The 18,120-nt window shown below is 37.1% G+C and overlaps 1 protein-coding gene across 1 annotated transcript in view; it reads left to right on the top strand.

The window, feature by feature from the left end:
* The window catches only part of TARP (TCR gamma alternate reading frame protein), a gene marked incomplete at both ends in the record, with an annotated part of 15,737 nt that extends 956 nt beyond the window's left edge, over positions 1 to 14,781 (top strand). The window contains 3 exons of the mRNA XM_081996468.1: positions 12,079 to 12,372; positions 13,830 to 13,901; positions 14,648 to 14,781. Coding sequence (XP_081852594.1) covers positions 12,079 to 12,372; positions 13,830 to 13,901; positions 14,648 to 14,781 — 500 coding nt within the window. The remainder of the gene's footprint in view (positions 1 to 12,078; positions 12,373 to 13,829; positions 13,902 to 14,647) is intronic.
* Positions 14,782 to 18,120: the final 3,339 nt, after the last annotated feature.

Consider the following 18,120-nt stretch of genomic DNA (forward strand, 5'->3'; position numbering starts at 1 on the left):
AAAGTTAGTAGCTGTCAGAGAAGGAAGATTTTCTGTTTATTCCTCCCGACATTTGGAGGTGGGAATTTTTGTTCATTTTTTTGAGCTGTATCAGTCCCTTTCCCCATCTTCTTGCTTATCAGTGTCTGTGTTTAACTGCTGTTCATCATAGTAGTGATGCGTCTGAATCACCCAAAAAGTTGGAGACCAAATTACCAAAGCTAGTACCAAAGAGAAGAGTTTTCCATAGTTGAGAACACCTTTTTGTACTTACGTCTCATATGCAGTGCATCCCTCCTAGCTACTCTCTCAAAGTGCAGGCTGACCTCATGCCTGAGAAATTATTCCATAGAGGTTTTTCTCTACCATCAAGCCTCTCCTTAATATTTTCCTCTGTTGTGGCACCTTGATACTCTTCTCACTTGGTTCATTGAAGTGTAACTAACTCATTAAAGAATACTAGCCTGACGGGATGAAAAAGTGACACAACAATTTCAAATACAAATTAGGTCTCCAAATGGCTAAAGGTCATTTTTGTCCTCCTCATACTCTCAAGCCCAGATGATACAGGGGAGTTAGACAAGCTGTCTGCAATATGCAGTGTTTTACTTTGTTTCTTCTAATGAGACCTCCCAGCTACACACTCTCGTGAGCATAAACAGTTCCAGCAACTGCAGGTGTGATGGTGATGGCCTCCTTCACTGTGTGTCTAAGGACACGGCAGGAAAAGCGCCGATCTGCACTGTTCTCTATCTATCTACATCACTCCTGCCATCGCTTTGTGGTTACGATCACAATGTTCCTGCCCAGGAGCCTTCAGAGTAGATGATTGCTTTTGTTACACCTACATCAACTGAACAATCTTCACCCTCAGTCTAGTTCCTCCTTCTAGCCACAAATTGTAGTTTCTCAACGTTGTTTTGCAGTCGGTATGCCACAAAAAATCCCAGAAGCACTCAAATTCAGTTTCTTTCAAATGGCAAACTAAGCATGCAGGCTGTTTGATCGATGGTAGCGGTGACTCCTCTGATGTTATCTTGGGCTGTTTTGTAAGAAACCCGAGTGCAAGGGGAAAGCCTCCTTCTCCCACCAGCTAGTATATGGAAAGCTGCCGGTGAGCTGCTGTTGCAGAGCCGGGAGTGATTCCAGGAGACGGGCAGACAATAACCACGTACTGGGGGCAGAAAATGCAAGCTGCAGCACACGGACACCTTCGAGATGCTTAGGGTGCTGGCTCTCCCTCCTTTCCCTCTGCTGAACTATATTAAGAAAGACAACTAAAAATGAACTCTATGCTAGCAGTACTTGATGTCACTTAATCGCAGGTGAGAGGGGGTGTACCCCATGGGGAAAGAGGGATCATCACTTGGAGGTATGTGGTTTTTAACATGCACAACCCTGTGCACCTATTTGTGTGTCTAAACCTGAAGAGAAACCTTTGCCTAATTCTTCGGTATTAAGCGGAGGGGCTATCTAACAAATTTGCAGCATTTTAGGACAGAGGTTTGCTCCGACGGGCATTACGTATCATCTAAACAACCAGGTGCAAGTCTGAAATTCCTGACATCCTCCCAGCAGCCAAGGGCCAGGCCTTCACTTGGTCTTCTGGGCGTGATTGGGGGAAAAAAATGGGATTTTCTCTGCAATGGGATAGCAAGAGAGCACATTAGCTTATTGCAAAGTCAAAACACAGTGTGGAGCGTCTGGATCAAATACTTCGGCATGGGAACCAAGCTAATTGTCTCTAGTAAGTAGCATTATTATTGATCTGATTTTCACAGAGTCATTCAGGTTCTCAGACAATTAAGAATGAAATACTGTAGGAAAATTAATTTCTGCCTGATAAATCATGTTTTGTCTGTGAACTGTGTGTGATGCCCCAGTTGGATGGGTTGATGGGAAATAGATATATCGACCTAGTGAATAGAGAGATTGCCTCCAGAGCAATTACTGAATCCTTATTAAGGATGGGGGAATGGAAAAAATGAAGAGAGGTAAAAATTCAAGTATTGGGATGGATTCATTCCTGCTCTGGGAAAGAAAAGTGAACTGCTTGAAAGTTTACTCTCAGAACAGCAAGTGAGAAATGCAAAAAATTTCTTATTGCTAGAGGTGGTTCAGTTTAAGTTGATTGGGAAGAAATATTGCCTGGAATGCAATAAATTCTAGTTCCTTGAGCTACTGAAAGTAATTCATTTACTTTTGCATTTGTATTATTCTTAATTGTGGTGAAGCTATGCAATCAATAGGATGAATGCTGTTTTCAGTATAAAGCATGTAGCGATGCCTACAGTATGTTGCTGAGAAAATACATGATATTATCAAAGTAACTATAATTAAGTCAAATTGTAAAAACCAGAGGAGAGTTACAGAGAAATTTAAAATGTTATCCACGCCTCTGACCAAAAATGTTCTCTGCTGCAATTTGCAATTAAACTGTGCCTGTGTAGAGGCAGCTGCTTTTGTCAAAAATATGACAGCATAACCATTTATCAAAGGCATTAACTTAGTTATGGGCATCAGTAAGCTTTGTTTAGACTTTGCATTTAAAATGTGGACTTCAAAATATGAGTCTGATGAAAATTTAATTAAGGTATTTTCACACAGTAAGTAATTTGCAAGGTAGGACACTTAGGAAAAAAGAATTTTTTACCTGTATATTTAAATCAACAAATAACTAGTAAGCTTTCTTAATTTCCTTTGGGAATCATAATGTAACCACATTTCTTCTTAAAACACCAAAAAGAGGTTACTTCAGGGGAAACTGAGCAGACCAGAGGCAACAGATCTTTGTTAGAGAAATCCAAGGATTAGAACATAGTCCTAAAATAAGCATGAAAGTGCTGGGTTTAAAAACTTGAACTTTCTACTCACTACAAAAATTGAAGTATTTCTAAAAATGGCACTCTAGTCAACGCTGAGAATTCGGCTATTGCACTGGGCCAGATTTATCACCAATCTCTAAGTCAGAGAGAGTTTTTCCGGAGCTTATGCAAGAAAAGCGCAGTGCAGGAGATATTGCTAAGCATTATCGGATTGTGGGATGTTGGCATCAAAATATTTGGAAGTGGAACTCAGCTTATTATTTCAAGTAAGTACAACATGTAAAACTTAACTACTTCTGAAATGCTTTTTCAATACAGTCAGATACTGGCTGCGTGAAGTGCTCTGTTATTTTAGCCTCCGCTACTTTTAACCCTACTGAATGCTGTGCAGGATTTTCCTCTTAAAGAGCATTTCCATATGCAGAGCACAAGGTAATTGTTTTGTATTTATGTATGAAATGAGGGAAACACAACAGCTATTGCACCACAGATGTATAACTAACTCCAAAATTATTTTCTTTTTAAAGATTAATTTAAATATGGCAAAGATAGCATTCGGAGAACCGAAAGATTTGTCTTTAAATATGCATATTCAACCTTTGTGACATTTCTAATTCACTCTGAAAGAAAAGTGTCAATTCTTTGGGTTACTCAAATTCTTTGGAAAGCAAAACATTTTCCTTTAGGACTATGTCTGACTATACCAAATGAAGGGAGTTATCTGAGGTATGTCCAGAACTGTCTGAAGATACGCATAGTTGAAAGGCTGCTCTCTCTTCCTAGCTTTTGCAGAAACAGCTTATTATCAGTTATTAATTACTATTATTAAGGAAGAATGCCAAACTCGACATTTTTTTACATACTTATCAAAATTATTTTGCTTCAAGTAAACTTGAGGTGTTTTGGTACTTGCCTGTGATTCAGCTCAGATAGGCACCTGAGATGAAAACAGTTTGCCTAATTTTGACCATCTGAAAATGGTGTATCTACCTATCTGGTTAGCGGGAGGTTCAATTACAACCCATGCAGGGTTTTGCTTCATGTTATTGAAACAAAAATACTGTCCAGGGTTCTTGTGCTGCTTAGATCTCAGCACAATGTTCACCAATTCTAGGTCTGATTTTATGGGGGCGTATAAGGAGCAAATTACTTGGCCAGTATCTGATTAAATAGATCCTCTGCTGGTGCTGCCTCTCTCCAGAAAGCAGAGACAGAGACAAACTGCCCAATCTGCACCATCCGACTAAATTTTAGAAGACTAAAATTAGTTGAGATTAATCCTGTCCATTAACAACATACATGCCCTCAAAAACCTCCATACCTTTTTTTATTTTTTAGTTTAGTTTAGGCAACTGCTCCTTTTTTACTTTTGTAGGGTCTAAAAATTGATTATACAGCAAATGTGATTTTCTTGAAAGAATGCTCTTTACCCATGTAAAGATAACAGAGCTGGACTGTTATTGCAAAGATTTCATTCACTGTGATTAGTTACTACAACAAGGTGTTTGGCTCTGGTACAAAACTCATTGTGTCAGGTAAGTTACATGCTGTTTTTCATACAATAAGCTATAGGAGCTTGGGGTGGTCATATAGATGAGTGTTGGAGTGTCCCAGAGGGCACTCAGCCCGCTTAGAACCTCAGTTGGCACCATCCTTGCACAGGATTCACCTCTCCAGCTTGTCATTCCTACAGTGAGCCTTGTCGTATTTGTAATGTGGTGGTTTAGGATCACAAACTTTTCTGAAAAGGAGCTATTTTGAGCCACTTTTGATCATACTCCTCTTTGGAAATGTGGTGGAAAATGGCCTGTAGTAGTTTCCAGAGCGCTCGTTCTTTCCTCCAGCTGTACTGAAGAAATAAGCAGGAAATCAAGCAGCTGTGAATTAAGCATAAAAAAAGAAAACAACTTCCCAATACAGATATAAAGAGCAATATGCAATGGCCATTGCTAAAATCCTTTTTTAATTAGGCTAGCAAAAGTAAAATAACTTGTCCGTAATTATTTTTTTCTTGTACACAGCACTTTGGCAGTAGAAAAAAATTAGTATCTCCAAAAGCTCTTCTTATTGTTTAATAACACACATATGAAGAAGTGATCAATTTTTTTGCCTTTCCTGCAGAGACATTTATTTTAATGGCAAGTGGAGGACAAAAATTTTCTTTTTCCCATTAAAGCCTATTACGTGCTTTAAATGCCATAATCCTGGAGTAAACAACTACACAGACACAAGGCAGAGGAACTATTGCTACCAAATGTTTTAAGCCTGGATAATACACAAACTTATATTAGCATATCAAGCAAAGATGTTTTTTAATGATTTATGTCAGAAAGACTAAGTACATCATAACTATAATTCAGTAGAAATATCTGTGTCAGGATAAGCATGTTGTTTTTAGTGAAAATCCTTACCTTGTTAATCAGGTAGTTGCCATGCTTTTCATACCTACAGTTTAAAATAAATTATTTTCAAGCATCACTCTAATTCTAAATGATTTTGTCTTTATGTGGCCAAAGCATCTGCCTGGTTAATAGAGTAAAAGGACAGTAGTTACCTCAAGCTTAAGACCAGGCATTTCATCACAGTTTGTCTTTTCAGAGATGACTATCCAACATTAGCTCAGTAAGTTACTCCTAATGGAAGGAAATGAAGAAAACCAGGACTTAGGATAAGTGAGCTTAATTCAATTGAACCATCAGGCTTTGAGCTTGAGCAGAATCATTTCCCAGTTCTATACTAAGAGTCAAATATATAAAGAGCCAAACTCCCATCAACTTGCAATGAACTTGATTTTGTTCTTGCTGGTCTCTCTTAATTAGTTCCAACCAAAAGAAAGTTGCTCAAGACTTACAATAATGCGGGTAACAGAAGGACTGGGATTTCAGAGACTGGTTTGGCATTTGCATTTGGTGGAATAGATGAGTTTGTGGAAGCTTACAGCAGAACAGGAATATTAATCCAACATAAACGTGCAATACAGGATTCTTCTGTAAGTATCTTTCCAGGGAATTTAGGAACTCCAGAGGTTACAACAGGGAAGCTGAGACTGAACTAAAGACTAAATCAGCCTCTCCAAATACATTTTTTTTTCCTTCAGCACAGAAGCAGAGTGGCTTGCTTAGCCAGCATGGGGCTGGTTTCCCTCTGCCATCTCTTCTGCTACAACTGCAGCTGCGTCTCCCTGGCAAATCACAAGCATATTGATAACTTATTTTGAAGTGATAAAGAGAACAATCTACTAACATTTCTAGGAAATAATTTCATAGCAGAAATTATGGCAGCAATACTTCATTTCTTTAAATGCTATCTCCTAAATATTACTGAAGTATCTACCTTGTTTTCATCAAATGCATTGAAGTTCAGAGTTCAATTATTTTTTGTAATTATATATTATAAAATATATGTTGCCTCAAGATAAATTACACTTAAATTTATTTAATTTACCTGAAGTTGGATTAAACTGATTTTCTGCCCTTTTAAATCAAAATGGTGACGATTAATGTATGCATTTTTTTTTAACGTGGAAAAACATGAAGCCCTAGATCAAAACCCAGTAGACTTAAAAGTCCAAACAAGTGTTAGGGCAGAAGGATAAAGCTGTAAGACATAACTAAGGGAAGATGTGGCCACTCAAAAGAAATCTGTAGAGTGAAAACCTCTTACGATGATTAATAGCAACATTTGCTAATGGCTTTATAATATTAAGGATTTTATGGGCATGAAGATTAATTCAGTATCCAATTCTTTTAAGACAATGTTCACAAACAAGTTTCAGTGTGAACATTCCCCCCTGTTCATAATGGTCTCTGTTATCCTAAAGCCATGGCCCAAAAAGATCAGCTTGAACTGCTGATAGCATGCAGTGAGAGGTTCTTGTTGTAGGGTATATATTCATACACAGATGTACATGCACATATAAGTATGCATTATTTCCCATGTTGTCAAGATGATAACCTCTACTGTTCCTCACGTTTTCCATAGAAACCTCAGGGGATGTTGAAGGAGTCTCAGTCTAGAACACTAGAAGTCTCAGGTGTGCGGGATCTGCTTAAATATTTCCATGATTTTGAATGCCCGCTGTTAAATTAGGGCTACATCCTCCATTTTGTCAGTATTCCAAATCCTTAGGTTTTGTGTACATGCAAGATTATTTATTTAGACCTGAAAGATTAAGATAAGTGAAATCTGTTGTATGAGCAAACACATGTGCATCCATACACCCTTTTGTAAGGAAAGCTTTAATTATAGAAATAAGAGTGTCAAAAGAAACAGGTGCATTTCTAATAAGAAAATTAGGCTAGGTTGAGATTTTAAACATTAAGACTTGCTCATTCGCGATGGTGGTTTTTTTGCAAAGCAGTTGTACACAGTGACTATTACAAAGTCTTCGGAACTGGCACAAAGCTTATTGTTTCTGGTAAGTTTTTTACTATCTAAGAAAATATGCATTTTTCCGATAATCAAAAATCTAGAGGAGAGAGAATGTGATATGCTATTTTAAAATTATAATACAGATTAAAATACAAATTTAAAAGTATTAAACAGAAAAGTGATGTGGACTTTGCTGTAGCAGAATTAATTACTTTAGCACCAAATGCTTGTGTAAGAGAGGTCAGGTAAACTATAGGACTCCACATAAGCCATAAATTGCTGAAATATAACTTCTTTTGGATACTTAGGGCTACATCAGGTAGCCCTTGTATTTCCTTGTGCAAAGCTTACTGCCCAGAGTAGCAGGGTCAGGGTAACTCAGAAAGGCAGCTGTAGATTGCCCCTCGGCATCAGAGCAAGGGGAATAGAGGTGCTGCAGAGGAAAACATTGTGAGTGCCAATAGATCCCCTAAACCATGGCTGAAATCTGCATCTGTCCATCTGGTCAAGGGGAAGGTCCTACCCCACGGATTTGTCCTAACAAAGCTGATTTATTCCAGCCAAGAGGAACTGAGCTCTCTCGGATGCACCGCAGCACTGGTTAGCTACAGGCAGACAATGAATAATCAGAAGATTAAAATGTGGGGGGAAATCCTGGACCCTTGGAAATGTTGCTGTTGGTTTCAGTGTCAGCAGGATTTCATGTGAGGTGCACATGGTTTTCCTTGGGGAGAAGCCAGAAGGCCCTGAGGAAGGACGTGCAGGGGAATGATGGAAGGTTGACACTTCTCTACAGCATACAGAGATGCACGTGTGATGTTTCCTTTTGGTACTGACTACCTGCAATAGTACTGTGTAGGCAAGTAAGTCAGGATTTGAGGGTGAACAGGACCGATCTCACATCAATTTAAGCAGATTACAGTAACCTCAACATGCAGAGGATTAGGCCCAAAACGAGTAAATACCCCTCCACTAGGCTGGAGAAGAGTTGTGACTGTTCAGGACTGCCTTTCATTTATTCAGTTAAACTGTGGTCTAGCATAAATGTATTTTTAAATCATGTCGTCAAAAACACTCACCATCCCAGAAAAAAAATTAATTTTTCTAGAAAAAAAATCTAGAGGAAATACGGTAGTGTAATCAACACCCAGGACACCAACAGTTTTGATTTCTTTTGATGGTTTTTTAAGCAAGTGATGGCTAAGATTATCTTGAAACTGAATTTAAAGCACGTATCACTAAAGTCTCTTTGGGAATAGCCGCATTAGCGGAGATGATTGAATTAAAATTTTGGTCATGCAGCTAAATGAATAGACTCTCGTTGTTCATGACGGTTGTTAAATCTGGTCCTTGTCTGGCCAAAACATCCCAAGCAGTTTCTGTAAGGGGTTCACAAGATATTTGGTTCTGGCACAAAAGTCATCATCTCTGGTAAGTGCTTTCAAAGACTTATTTTTTTAAGTTTTGTAATGGGAAAGCTTTGGAATGAAGGTTGACAGCTCTTTAAAGTATCTGGGGAGGCTCACGGTAGGTTAGGACTACACTATGTTATTATGAATGATAATACCTGAAGTTGCTGGCAAGCATGTCAAGAACGTTGTTTATGAGCTGAGTGCGCTGAGTGCTCTCAGCTCCCACTGGCTTGAAGGGGAAACTGAGGAGCTTTGAGTATCAGACAAAATTACTTCATTTTGTGGGATCATCCAAGCAATGAGAATTAAAATTTCAGCTTAAAGAACACATTGACCTTATTTATAAATCTTATTTATAGATACTTATAAAGAAACTGTAGAGGAGTTTCATTTTAAAAACCTTTGACAGTTAATCTATAAATTTGAACCCAAATTGATGTATCATATATCAAAAATACATCAAAACCTACAGCCAATTCTACAAGTTTTCATACTTTAGTCCATAAACATACCTATAGTTTATGGAGATACTTTTTTTTTTCCACATGCAAACATATATAGACACGTATATATGCAAAACATAATTTGTTCAGTTCTCCACTGTCATCCATTTACCTATATGTGTACATAAGACTCTCCCACGCATGCACACAGTTGCATTTATTCAAGCAATATGTTTCCACCGTATTGTGATATGATTTAGGTGTTTCATTGAAGCTAAGCACCTAGGGTCTTTTCATGGTAAACAGAAAGATATTGGCAATTCCAGAGCTGAAAATGATTCCATCTTAACTGAAGTGTCTAAAATGGGCAGGATGAACTAGCAGCTGGAAGCATCTCTCTCTGCGTCTCTATTTAGATTGGATAACCCCAGAGAATAACATCAAACTAGACAATTAAATTTTAGTCCTGAGATTAAGCAGGGTAACTCACTAAGCTTTGAAAATCTAAAAGAAACATCTAAAATAGTCATGAGGCTTTGCAAAGTGCAATGATGTCACTGGGACAGGAGCTCATCAGAGGTGGTCTTCTGAATATACACAATTCTGGAACAAATAAATAATTTTAGAAATCATTTTAATCTTGCATCCCTGGGAGGACTAATGCATAATGAAGATACAATCAACCCCTAAATTAATGTTAGAGAACCATAAAATTGTTAGCAATTTATTTCTGGTACAATAGAGCTCAGTCCACATCTTCATTTGAATGACAAATCTCCAAAACGAAGGAAATTGATAATACAAGGGTTATATTTTTGAAGGTAGACAGCCTTATGCTTTGCTCATCTTTGTTTTTAAACACTGAGTATGAAATACGTTGGAGAATCACTAAGTTGTTTTAGGGGGGATGCAGTGTAGAAGATCACTCTAGACTAGCCAGATCATTTAAAGAAAGGTGGAAGCTTTTTGAAAAAAAAATACATATTTATATTAATGTGTTTTCTCACAATGCTTTAAAATTGCACCACTCAGCCAGACCACACTTTAAACCAGCGCATGCAGCTGCTCAAATTCAGTGGCAGAGATTTACATAGGAATCTAAAGAGAAAGAGTGGTGTAAGGAGATGAACACCTAAAATCTCTCTTAAAAAAAATAGTCTTAAGCAGTACCTTCTTAACACAAGTCAATTTTGAAAACAGGATCTAGTCTTCACTTGCAGTTTAGTGTTAACAAAAACAATTGCCCAGGAGCGCTGCCCAGGCACGCACTGCAGAAGTTCGCATTTAACTAAAATAAACTCTTAAATTTACTATCCACTTTTATAATACCAACAAATCTTCTCTGTGTGGACAAAATCTGGATAATCTGGAATTATTATTCTCCTAATAACATAAGGTTTAATTCAGAGAGACAAATGAAATGGAGATTACCTACAGTTACCTTGTGGAAATGGCTCACTTTTCATTTAAAGCATATTCATGTATGCTCATAGTGAGCATGTTTCACAAAGTACATCACCTACGACAATCCTGGTTTGGATAGATATGCTGTTTGGATATAGAAATGTTATCTAGACATAGCATGTTCTTCTGCTTTAATTTAGTTTCGGTTTTTCCTTTTCAGATGTGTTAATTCAAACACTTAAACAAATGTATTAAAGGAACCTTTGGGGTCCAGAGAATTTTGTGATTCCATTTTCCTGTTTTTGTCAAGATTTTCACCTGCCAAATACATACAATATCTTCCAAAAAATGTCAACAAGAAATTTTTGTTGCCCACCCCCCCAATCACAAAATTAGTATCAGCTTTTAAAAAATGAACTAGATATAGCAGGTGTTCATCAATTAGCAGTGGGGACTTATACTGGGAACATAAAACTGCAAAGATTTGAAATGTAGGTGACCTACCTTTAACATTCTGTAGACAAAATTTTCATGTAGTTGTTTCTTTTAAACATTATAAAGCAATATTGAATTCCTCTTATCAAATAAATGAAAAAAGCTCTTTCAGGAAATATTACTATTCTTGAGTAATTGTCAAAGACTTGTGCAGACAAATACACTTTTGGACAGCAGTACTGCTTGGAAGGCTGTGGAATATAGGCTCTCATGAAGTTGCCTGAAGTTTTCTAACTCAGTTTCAAGGGAGATTTTTAATATCTTCAGCAATATTTCCGTTTCTTAACATTTATCAAATATAATTTTTCAAACATTTTTGAGTAGGTTTCTAAGGTTTTAAGTAACCAGACTTAAATTTATTTTTCTAATAAAATACTCAAGAAATTTTTTGTGAGATGCTTTTTAATCTACTCTAGTATCAGAGTATTAAAGAGTAGTCCTAGTCTACTCTAGTCTTTCTCTATCAATCAGACGTGCTGCCTGACAAGAAGCATGAACAAAGCAGTCTATATATTAGTGTTCACTAAACAATTTAGGTCTTAAATAATGTTTCTCCATGCACATGGCACAGTATCAAAGCTTAGATCAAACATTCTCCAGACTCTGGAAGACTAAATTTTCTAAACAAAAAAGAGTTTAGAATATTTGAATTGAGTCTCGTCTTCTAATTTTGAGCTTAACTTTCTGTACCATAAAAGCTTCTATTCATTTTAGTTGTCTATAAAATAACACATTTAAAAATAAAGTTAAAAGTCATATTTGCTATTCCCAACTATTCTGAATATTATTGTAACTGGTTTTGACTGAAAATTAAAATTTGCCATTTGGGTCCATTGAAATAATATTTAATATAAAGTACGTTTGAATAACAGGTTTGTCCAGCTCACCAAAAACTTATTTTTACTTCAAGGATAGAACCAGCTGTAATTCATCCATCCTATTACCTAAAATTCTTTTCGTACATGAGACATTTCTATTCCCATCCTAAGTATTTCATAACAAATTAGAGAGCTAAAACATTTGCTAATAAGACATTTGGGTTGTTTCTTTTCAGAATTTGTATTTTGTGGCTGCATATTTATTTGCTGTACGCTATTGATCTTCCAACTCTCTATTTTGTTAATTTTTTTCCTCCGATAACCAATCCAGACAAAGGATATTCTCAACCGGCAAACTCTGAAATCCTGCAGAAGAGACATGCGAATCAGATAACATATGTTTGCCTTATTGAGAAATTCTACCCAGAAGTCATTCAGGTGACATGGACTGATGGAGAAAATAAGGAGATAACAGACAATGTAGTAAAAGGAGATGCCTGGAAGTCTGCAAAAGAGGATGAGTACTCAATCGGCAGCTGGCTGACTGTACCAGCGGAGAACAAAGACAAGAACTATTACTGCAAATACAAGCATGAAAGCCAACAGAGATCACTGTCAACACAAGGTACACACTACACGTTAAAAATTTCATTCTAAGGATTACTATAGACATCACTTTTTCTTTGCAATAAAATTATAGAAATAATACTTTCTATTACTGTTCCTGAAAGCATCTCTGCTCCTTGGCACAATAGCTAAAATATACACCCGGAGAAACTACCAGTTTTCCCAGGAAAAGCAACCAGCCTGTGCTATGCTTCCCAAGTGAACGTCCCTTAGTAATAGGAAAAGAGCAGTTCTTGAACCTCATCAGGTGTAAACAAGCATAGCTCCAAAAGGTCTGCACTAAGTCATGTCGGTTACTTTCCAGCCTACAGAAGTTTCTGGAAACAGTATTACCTCTCTGTTACCCATGGCTTACAGGTGTAAGTCCCTCTGACACCCCTTTTGTAGCTGTGACGTTTGTCACAGCTACAAAAAACTAAGGAGTTAAAAACAAGGTTGCTGGGGACGTAGAGCAAAGTTTAATGTATTACTTACCCATAGTCAGGCAATAGGTAATAACCATGTATGAAGATATCTCACTTAATTGTGGAAAGATTGATTATGCAAAGCAAAATCTGAAAGATAATGCAATTTTAAAGAAAAAAGTAACCTATAATCAATGAAAATTGTTTCAATCATGGTAATATCTTTAATAAAAATGCCTATATTAGTTTAGCTTAACCTTTTTGCAATACTTACCTCTGTTCAATTTACTATAAACTAACATAACTCCAATGAGTGAGAGCATGGCCATAAATAAACATTACATTTCAACCTTCAAAATATATTCTGACAAAACTATGCTTTAAGTTTATTTAAATGGAGGATGTATTTAGGGAGGTAATACAGATGTCTTTAAGACTATAATGTATCAATGCATACAAACACCATAACCAAAAACAAACACAAATTTGCTGCTTAAAGCACAAAAAGGGTTTATTTTAGAGAACAACCACCACCAAAACAGCAAATTCCCAAGAGGGGAACCTTAGACCATACTCTCCTCAAGATTATTCTTTAGTGTTGAGCAACTGTTAAGTAACAGACTAATTGAGCTCCCTTACAATGTAAGTTATTCTGCATTTCCAATAACAGTACGTTTTGAAGGCAAACAGACTCTAGTGACAAGATCAGGTGGTCAAATTGACTGCAGTTCCAAAGAAAAGAGACTCTGCCAAGGAACAGCCTAATGGACCCATTCCTGAAAGGACAAAGGCAAATCTCACACTTACGGCAAAAAATACCCAGCCACTTCTCTACAAGCATTTCTCCCCTTCAAATTCTCTCTGCAAATGAATCCTACTTGTGAACATCTGCTCTGCAGACAGATCTTAAACATCTTTTTTTGTTGTTGTTTAATACTAACTTTCCATTTCACTGTTGTTGTACTGCCTCTTTTTTCCCCTATTTCTCAATTCATGTTTGTTAAAATTAAAGAAAAGCCTAACTGAGGCATTTAAATTCTCTTTCCATCAGATTCTACAAAGACTGGTGCTCAGGAAGAGGATTGCAGCACATATCCTGGAAACAGCATAGTTTTTACTAAAGGTAATTAAAATGCATTAAAATGTGAGAAAGAAATGCATGTCATGCAAGAGTTAGATATTGCTATGCATGTTCAGAACATGATGAAAATGATCTTTCTAAATAGTGTACAGATAATCTTTTAAGTTTGGAGTCTGTAACTTAAAAACACTTCAGTGCTACTCTGAATTAATTCCTGTTGTGGATTATAAGAAGGGGTTCTCCTACCTTTATTAGGCCCTTTATCAGGATGCTATACATGCTGTTTGGGCTACTAGATTATTAGCTGACATTAAGTGCCACGTTTTTAAATACCTAAAGTAGTTAAATGCTTCAGCTGATGCTCCATCAGCCTAGCAATTGTCCAGCACTTCGGACAAAGAAATTTTCTTTTAGCTTTAATGGGGATTTAGGAAGAATCGTGAGCACTTATGTTCAAAAACTCCAACATAAAAGGATTCAAGCAAACACAATGCTACCGGTAATCAGTGCTGGAAGCACTAGAATTGTGTTCTTGCCTTTGCAGGGAATAACAACCCAGCGGCATTGAGAGGCAGTTTAGTGCTAAGAAACCCGCTCCGTCTAAAACTTACTAGCGGTGAAAACCCACTCAAAGGGCAGTCAGACGTTGTATGTGTTCATACACTGTCCATTGGAATCAATGTAATTGCAGCAGTAAACAGACTACACGGACCCAGCTCTACCCGTCTTTTAGGAGGCTGTACAATCTTGACATTCAACAACACTTTTCTGTCTTATGTTTGTTACAGATCACTTAATGCACAGGACAGCATATTTAGTGTACATCATCCTTCTTCTGAAGAGCTCCATGTACTATCTCATCGTACTCTTCTTCACCTACAGAATGTGGGCTCCAGCGAAGCACCAAGGGAAGAAAGCATAAATGCTGGTTTAGGAAGGGCTTACAAAATTGTCTTCAACTTGCTTTGCTATATACTTCTCCATATAGACTCCCCTGCTCTCAGTGTTAGATATAACAACAAAAAAATTCCCCAAATAATTTTCTGGCATTAGTGCATAGGGCTTTTTTTGATTTATTGCTAATGTTTTTATATCAGTCTTGTTTTCCTAATTTTTCTGAGCATTGAACTGAGGTGGGCAGTAGGAGTAAGGTTACATACCTTGGATTTTAATGCAAAGTCCTGGGATTTTAATCCAAGCCCATGTTGCAAAATGAGGAAGGTACTCATGCTAAAAGTAGTTATGCATGCAGAAATTTGGAGGTGTAACGACGCTTTTGACATATAAAGCACAGATGCATTTTGTCATTGCGCTTAAGGCTTAATTAGGAGCGTTCCTGTGATGTAAATTTACAGGCATTTGTTCATTTTTACTTTCAATGATTTATTGCAACTCTCATGTATCCACCAAATCATGACTTAAATACTCTGAAGTGATATGTGCCTTACTAAAGACAATTTTTAAAAGTGAACATAGTATTTTTGAATGAAGAAGTTAGACGAGCATAAAAGCTAAGATGAACACATACAGAAATGGAAGAAATCCACCAGGCGCCACACCCGCACTGTGACAGAGACTGAAAACCTGTACATTGTATTTTTAAAGAAAGAAAACAATTACAACGATCACGAACGTCATCTTGTTTACAGATACCTGTAAACTGAGCAAAACCTTAAATCTGAAGCTTTGATAGAGAAAGTGTTTTCACAATAGAGGAAAAATTCTCAACTGTTGGACTTTGAACTTTTCATCTCCAAGTTCCACAAATCAGTTCCTTTCAAATTTCTGTGGAAAAATCGGAAGTAGACATATTGGGGTAAAGCATTTGCTCAGTTTGGGGCAAAACACTGCCACAAGTTTGGAGATAAGTGCCTGCAGAAATTTACACTTGTTGTATCTGTAATGGTGTAGAGGGCAATAAAAGCTTTGCTCCAGGTGCATTTGTGAGGCCTGTGTCTATTCTCCAGCATTTACACAGCATGTACCAAGATGGCTAGAAAACCTGATTCATTTCTCTCTTCGTATAAATTCCTCAGGAAACCAAAGATCTCCAAAACCATCATTTTTGTGCTTTTCAATGTATTAAACAGGAGCACTTTTACACAGAACAATAAAAGCTAGCTCATTACATCTTTTCTGTTGAAGAGCTAAGCCAAGCCAGGGGAAAATGCAGTGCTTTTACAACGGGACTGCCTTCTAAGGCTCACACCATCGCAAGGGAAAGAGAACGTAAGTCAGGCTCAGTTCTAACTAATGGCATATCTTAAAAGCTATTTTACAATCTGCATATTGAAGTCAATGCATCTAATTACTGCCTTCAACGTCATGTTACTTTTCAATGTAAAGAAAGCTGTGATGTCTAGTCTTTAGTCAAATTCTCTTTGAGAAACAGCTGATATTCCATGCTGTCATTTGTTAATGCTTGGTTCTAATCAAAGTGAAATAAAATAGCTACAAAGGTATTTTTGGAATGCAGTTATTGTAGATTTCAGTAACACCATTGATATTACTGTCCCAGTCTCCCCTACATTTATCCCTGCTAAAGAAACACTTGACTGCATTAATGAACCAAGATTGCTTTCACTAACATGATCCCCAAATCCACTTGTCGTGTCTCATACACAAATCTGAAAGATGCTGTCCATGCAGTGCAGGAAAACGTAGAGAAAACACAGCTTTTTAAGCTTTTTGCACAAACCCCCCTGACTACATGCAACCCTAAACTGTGATGAGCATAGCTGTCACCTCACAATTTCTGAGGTTTCTCAAGCACATGGTTGCAGGTTTTACATCTGCAACAGCTCACATGCCCCTGAAGATTTTTTATACAGACATATACTGTTCATACTAAAAGGTTTTAATTTTTATTTAATTAGCCCAAATAAGAGGACAAGTGGATTTTTAAGGCTTCCGGGTGCTGGGGCATTTGTTTGCAGGAAGTTTTGGTTATTTAGTGGAAAAACTCTGTAAATTAAACCAGTCACAACTGGTTCAGAGGAGGTGGGCTGCGATGAGAATGGATGATAAGCTGAGGACAGTTAGACCACAGCCGTCCTGCCTTTTACCACAGTATACTTCTAACCCATTTCCTTCTAATGGAAATACAAAGTGATAAAAACCACATGCCTCAGTTACATGCAAATAACACAGTGAAACTTACTTGTTCGCTATACATGTTGGTCTAACTGCACACTTGTGATATGTATGCGTAGGGGCTATTGCTACCACAAAAACATGGATGCTGCAGGATGTCTACAGGACTTGCAGTCTTATTTATCATGCGTGCATGCCAGAGTTAGATGTTATCTATCAAGTGTAAACTTCAGGACTTTGGTAATACTTGAAAGACATGTCTTTTCAAGTATGTATCTTAAGACAACTGATTTTCAATGATTTCAAGCTTCTACAAGTATGAGCATTACAGCTGTTACAGCGTTGCAGAATTAATGCAAATACTATAGAAATGGTTATAGGCAATCTGGTGTTCCTAGCAAAAAGAAGAGAAAATGAGATCAACTTTGGCCATTAAAACACAAAGAAATAATCAGCACAAATGAATTTATTTGTGGAAAGGGATTTGCAATGTATTCTTTATCTTATTATATCTTAGAATAATTTTGTGTCCTATACTGTACAACAACTTACATGCTTGAGGTTATTGACTTCAAAACAACCTACAACAAGTGATACGGAAAACTACCCGTGGATTCCTCTCACATGTAGTTGTAAATGAGAAAGATCTGCATAAGGATTATAGCAGTCCGCCAACAGCTAACTTCTGTTAATACTAGATACCAACACTAACAAGTTTTAAGAGAGATTCAAAGAGTGGACTGTTCAGTTTGAGATTTTGAAACTGCTGGGGCACCAGCACACACTTAGAAAGTGCTGAGGAAATCAAAAATCTTGGAGGAATAGTTTGAGAATTCGTTCCTCTGCACCTATAGATACAGGGAAATAGATTGAATGACAATTACCAACAAGTAATTGACAAGTTTTACCTAGGGAGTCCAAACAATCATTAAAAAATATTGTTCCACCATAGATAAGTTTTACTTCATTGCATTACGGGTCTCTTTATAAGGTACACAAGACAACACTTTCCAGTAATTATCTAGTTCTTGGAAGATTAACGTCAGGAACTACTGAATACATCTTAGACAAATATTTTCATACCACCTGGGAGGCAACCTAATACACATATGTCAAGAAGATACATCTTTGTGAGCTATTACAGCACATGGGAACCATTCCCTTTGTT

This window comes from Phaethon aethereus (genome assembly GCF_964289735.1).
Source record: "Phaethon aethereus genome assembly, chromosome: 2".
Classification (NCBI taxonomy): domain Eukaryota; kingdom Metazoa; phylum Chordata; class Aves; order Phaethontiformes; family Phaethontidae; genus Phaethon; species Phaethon aethereus.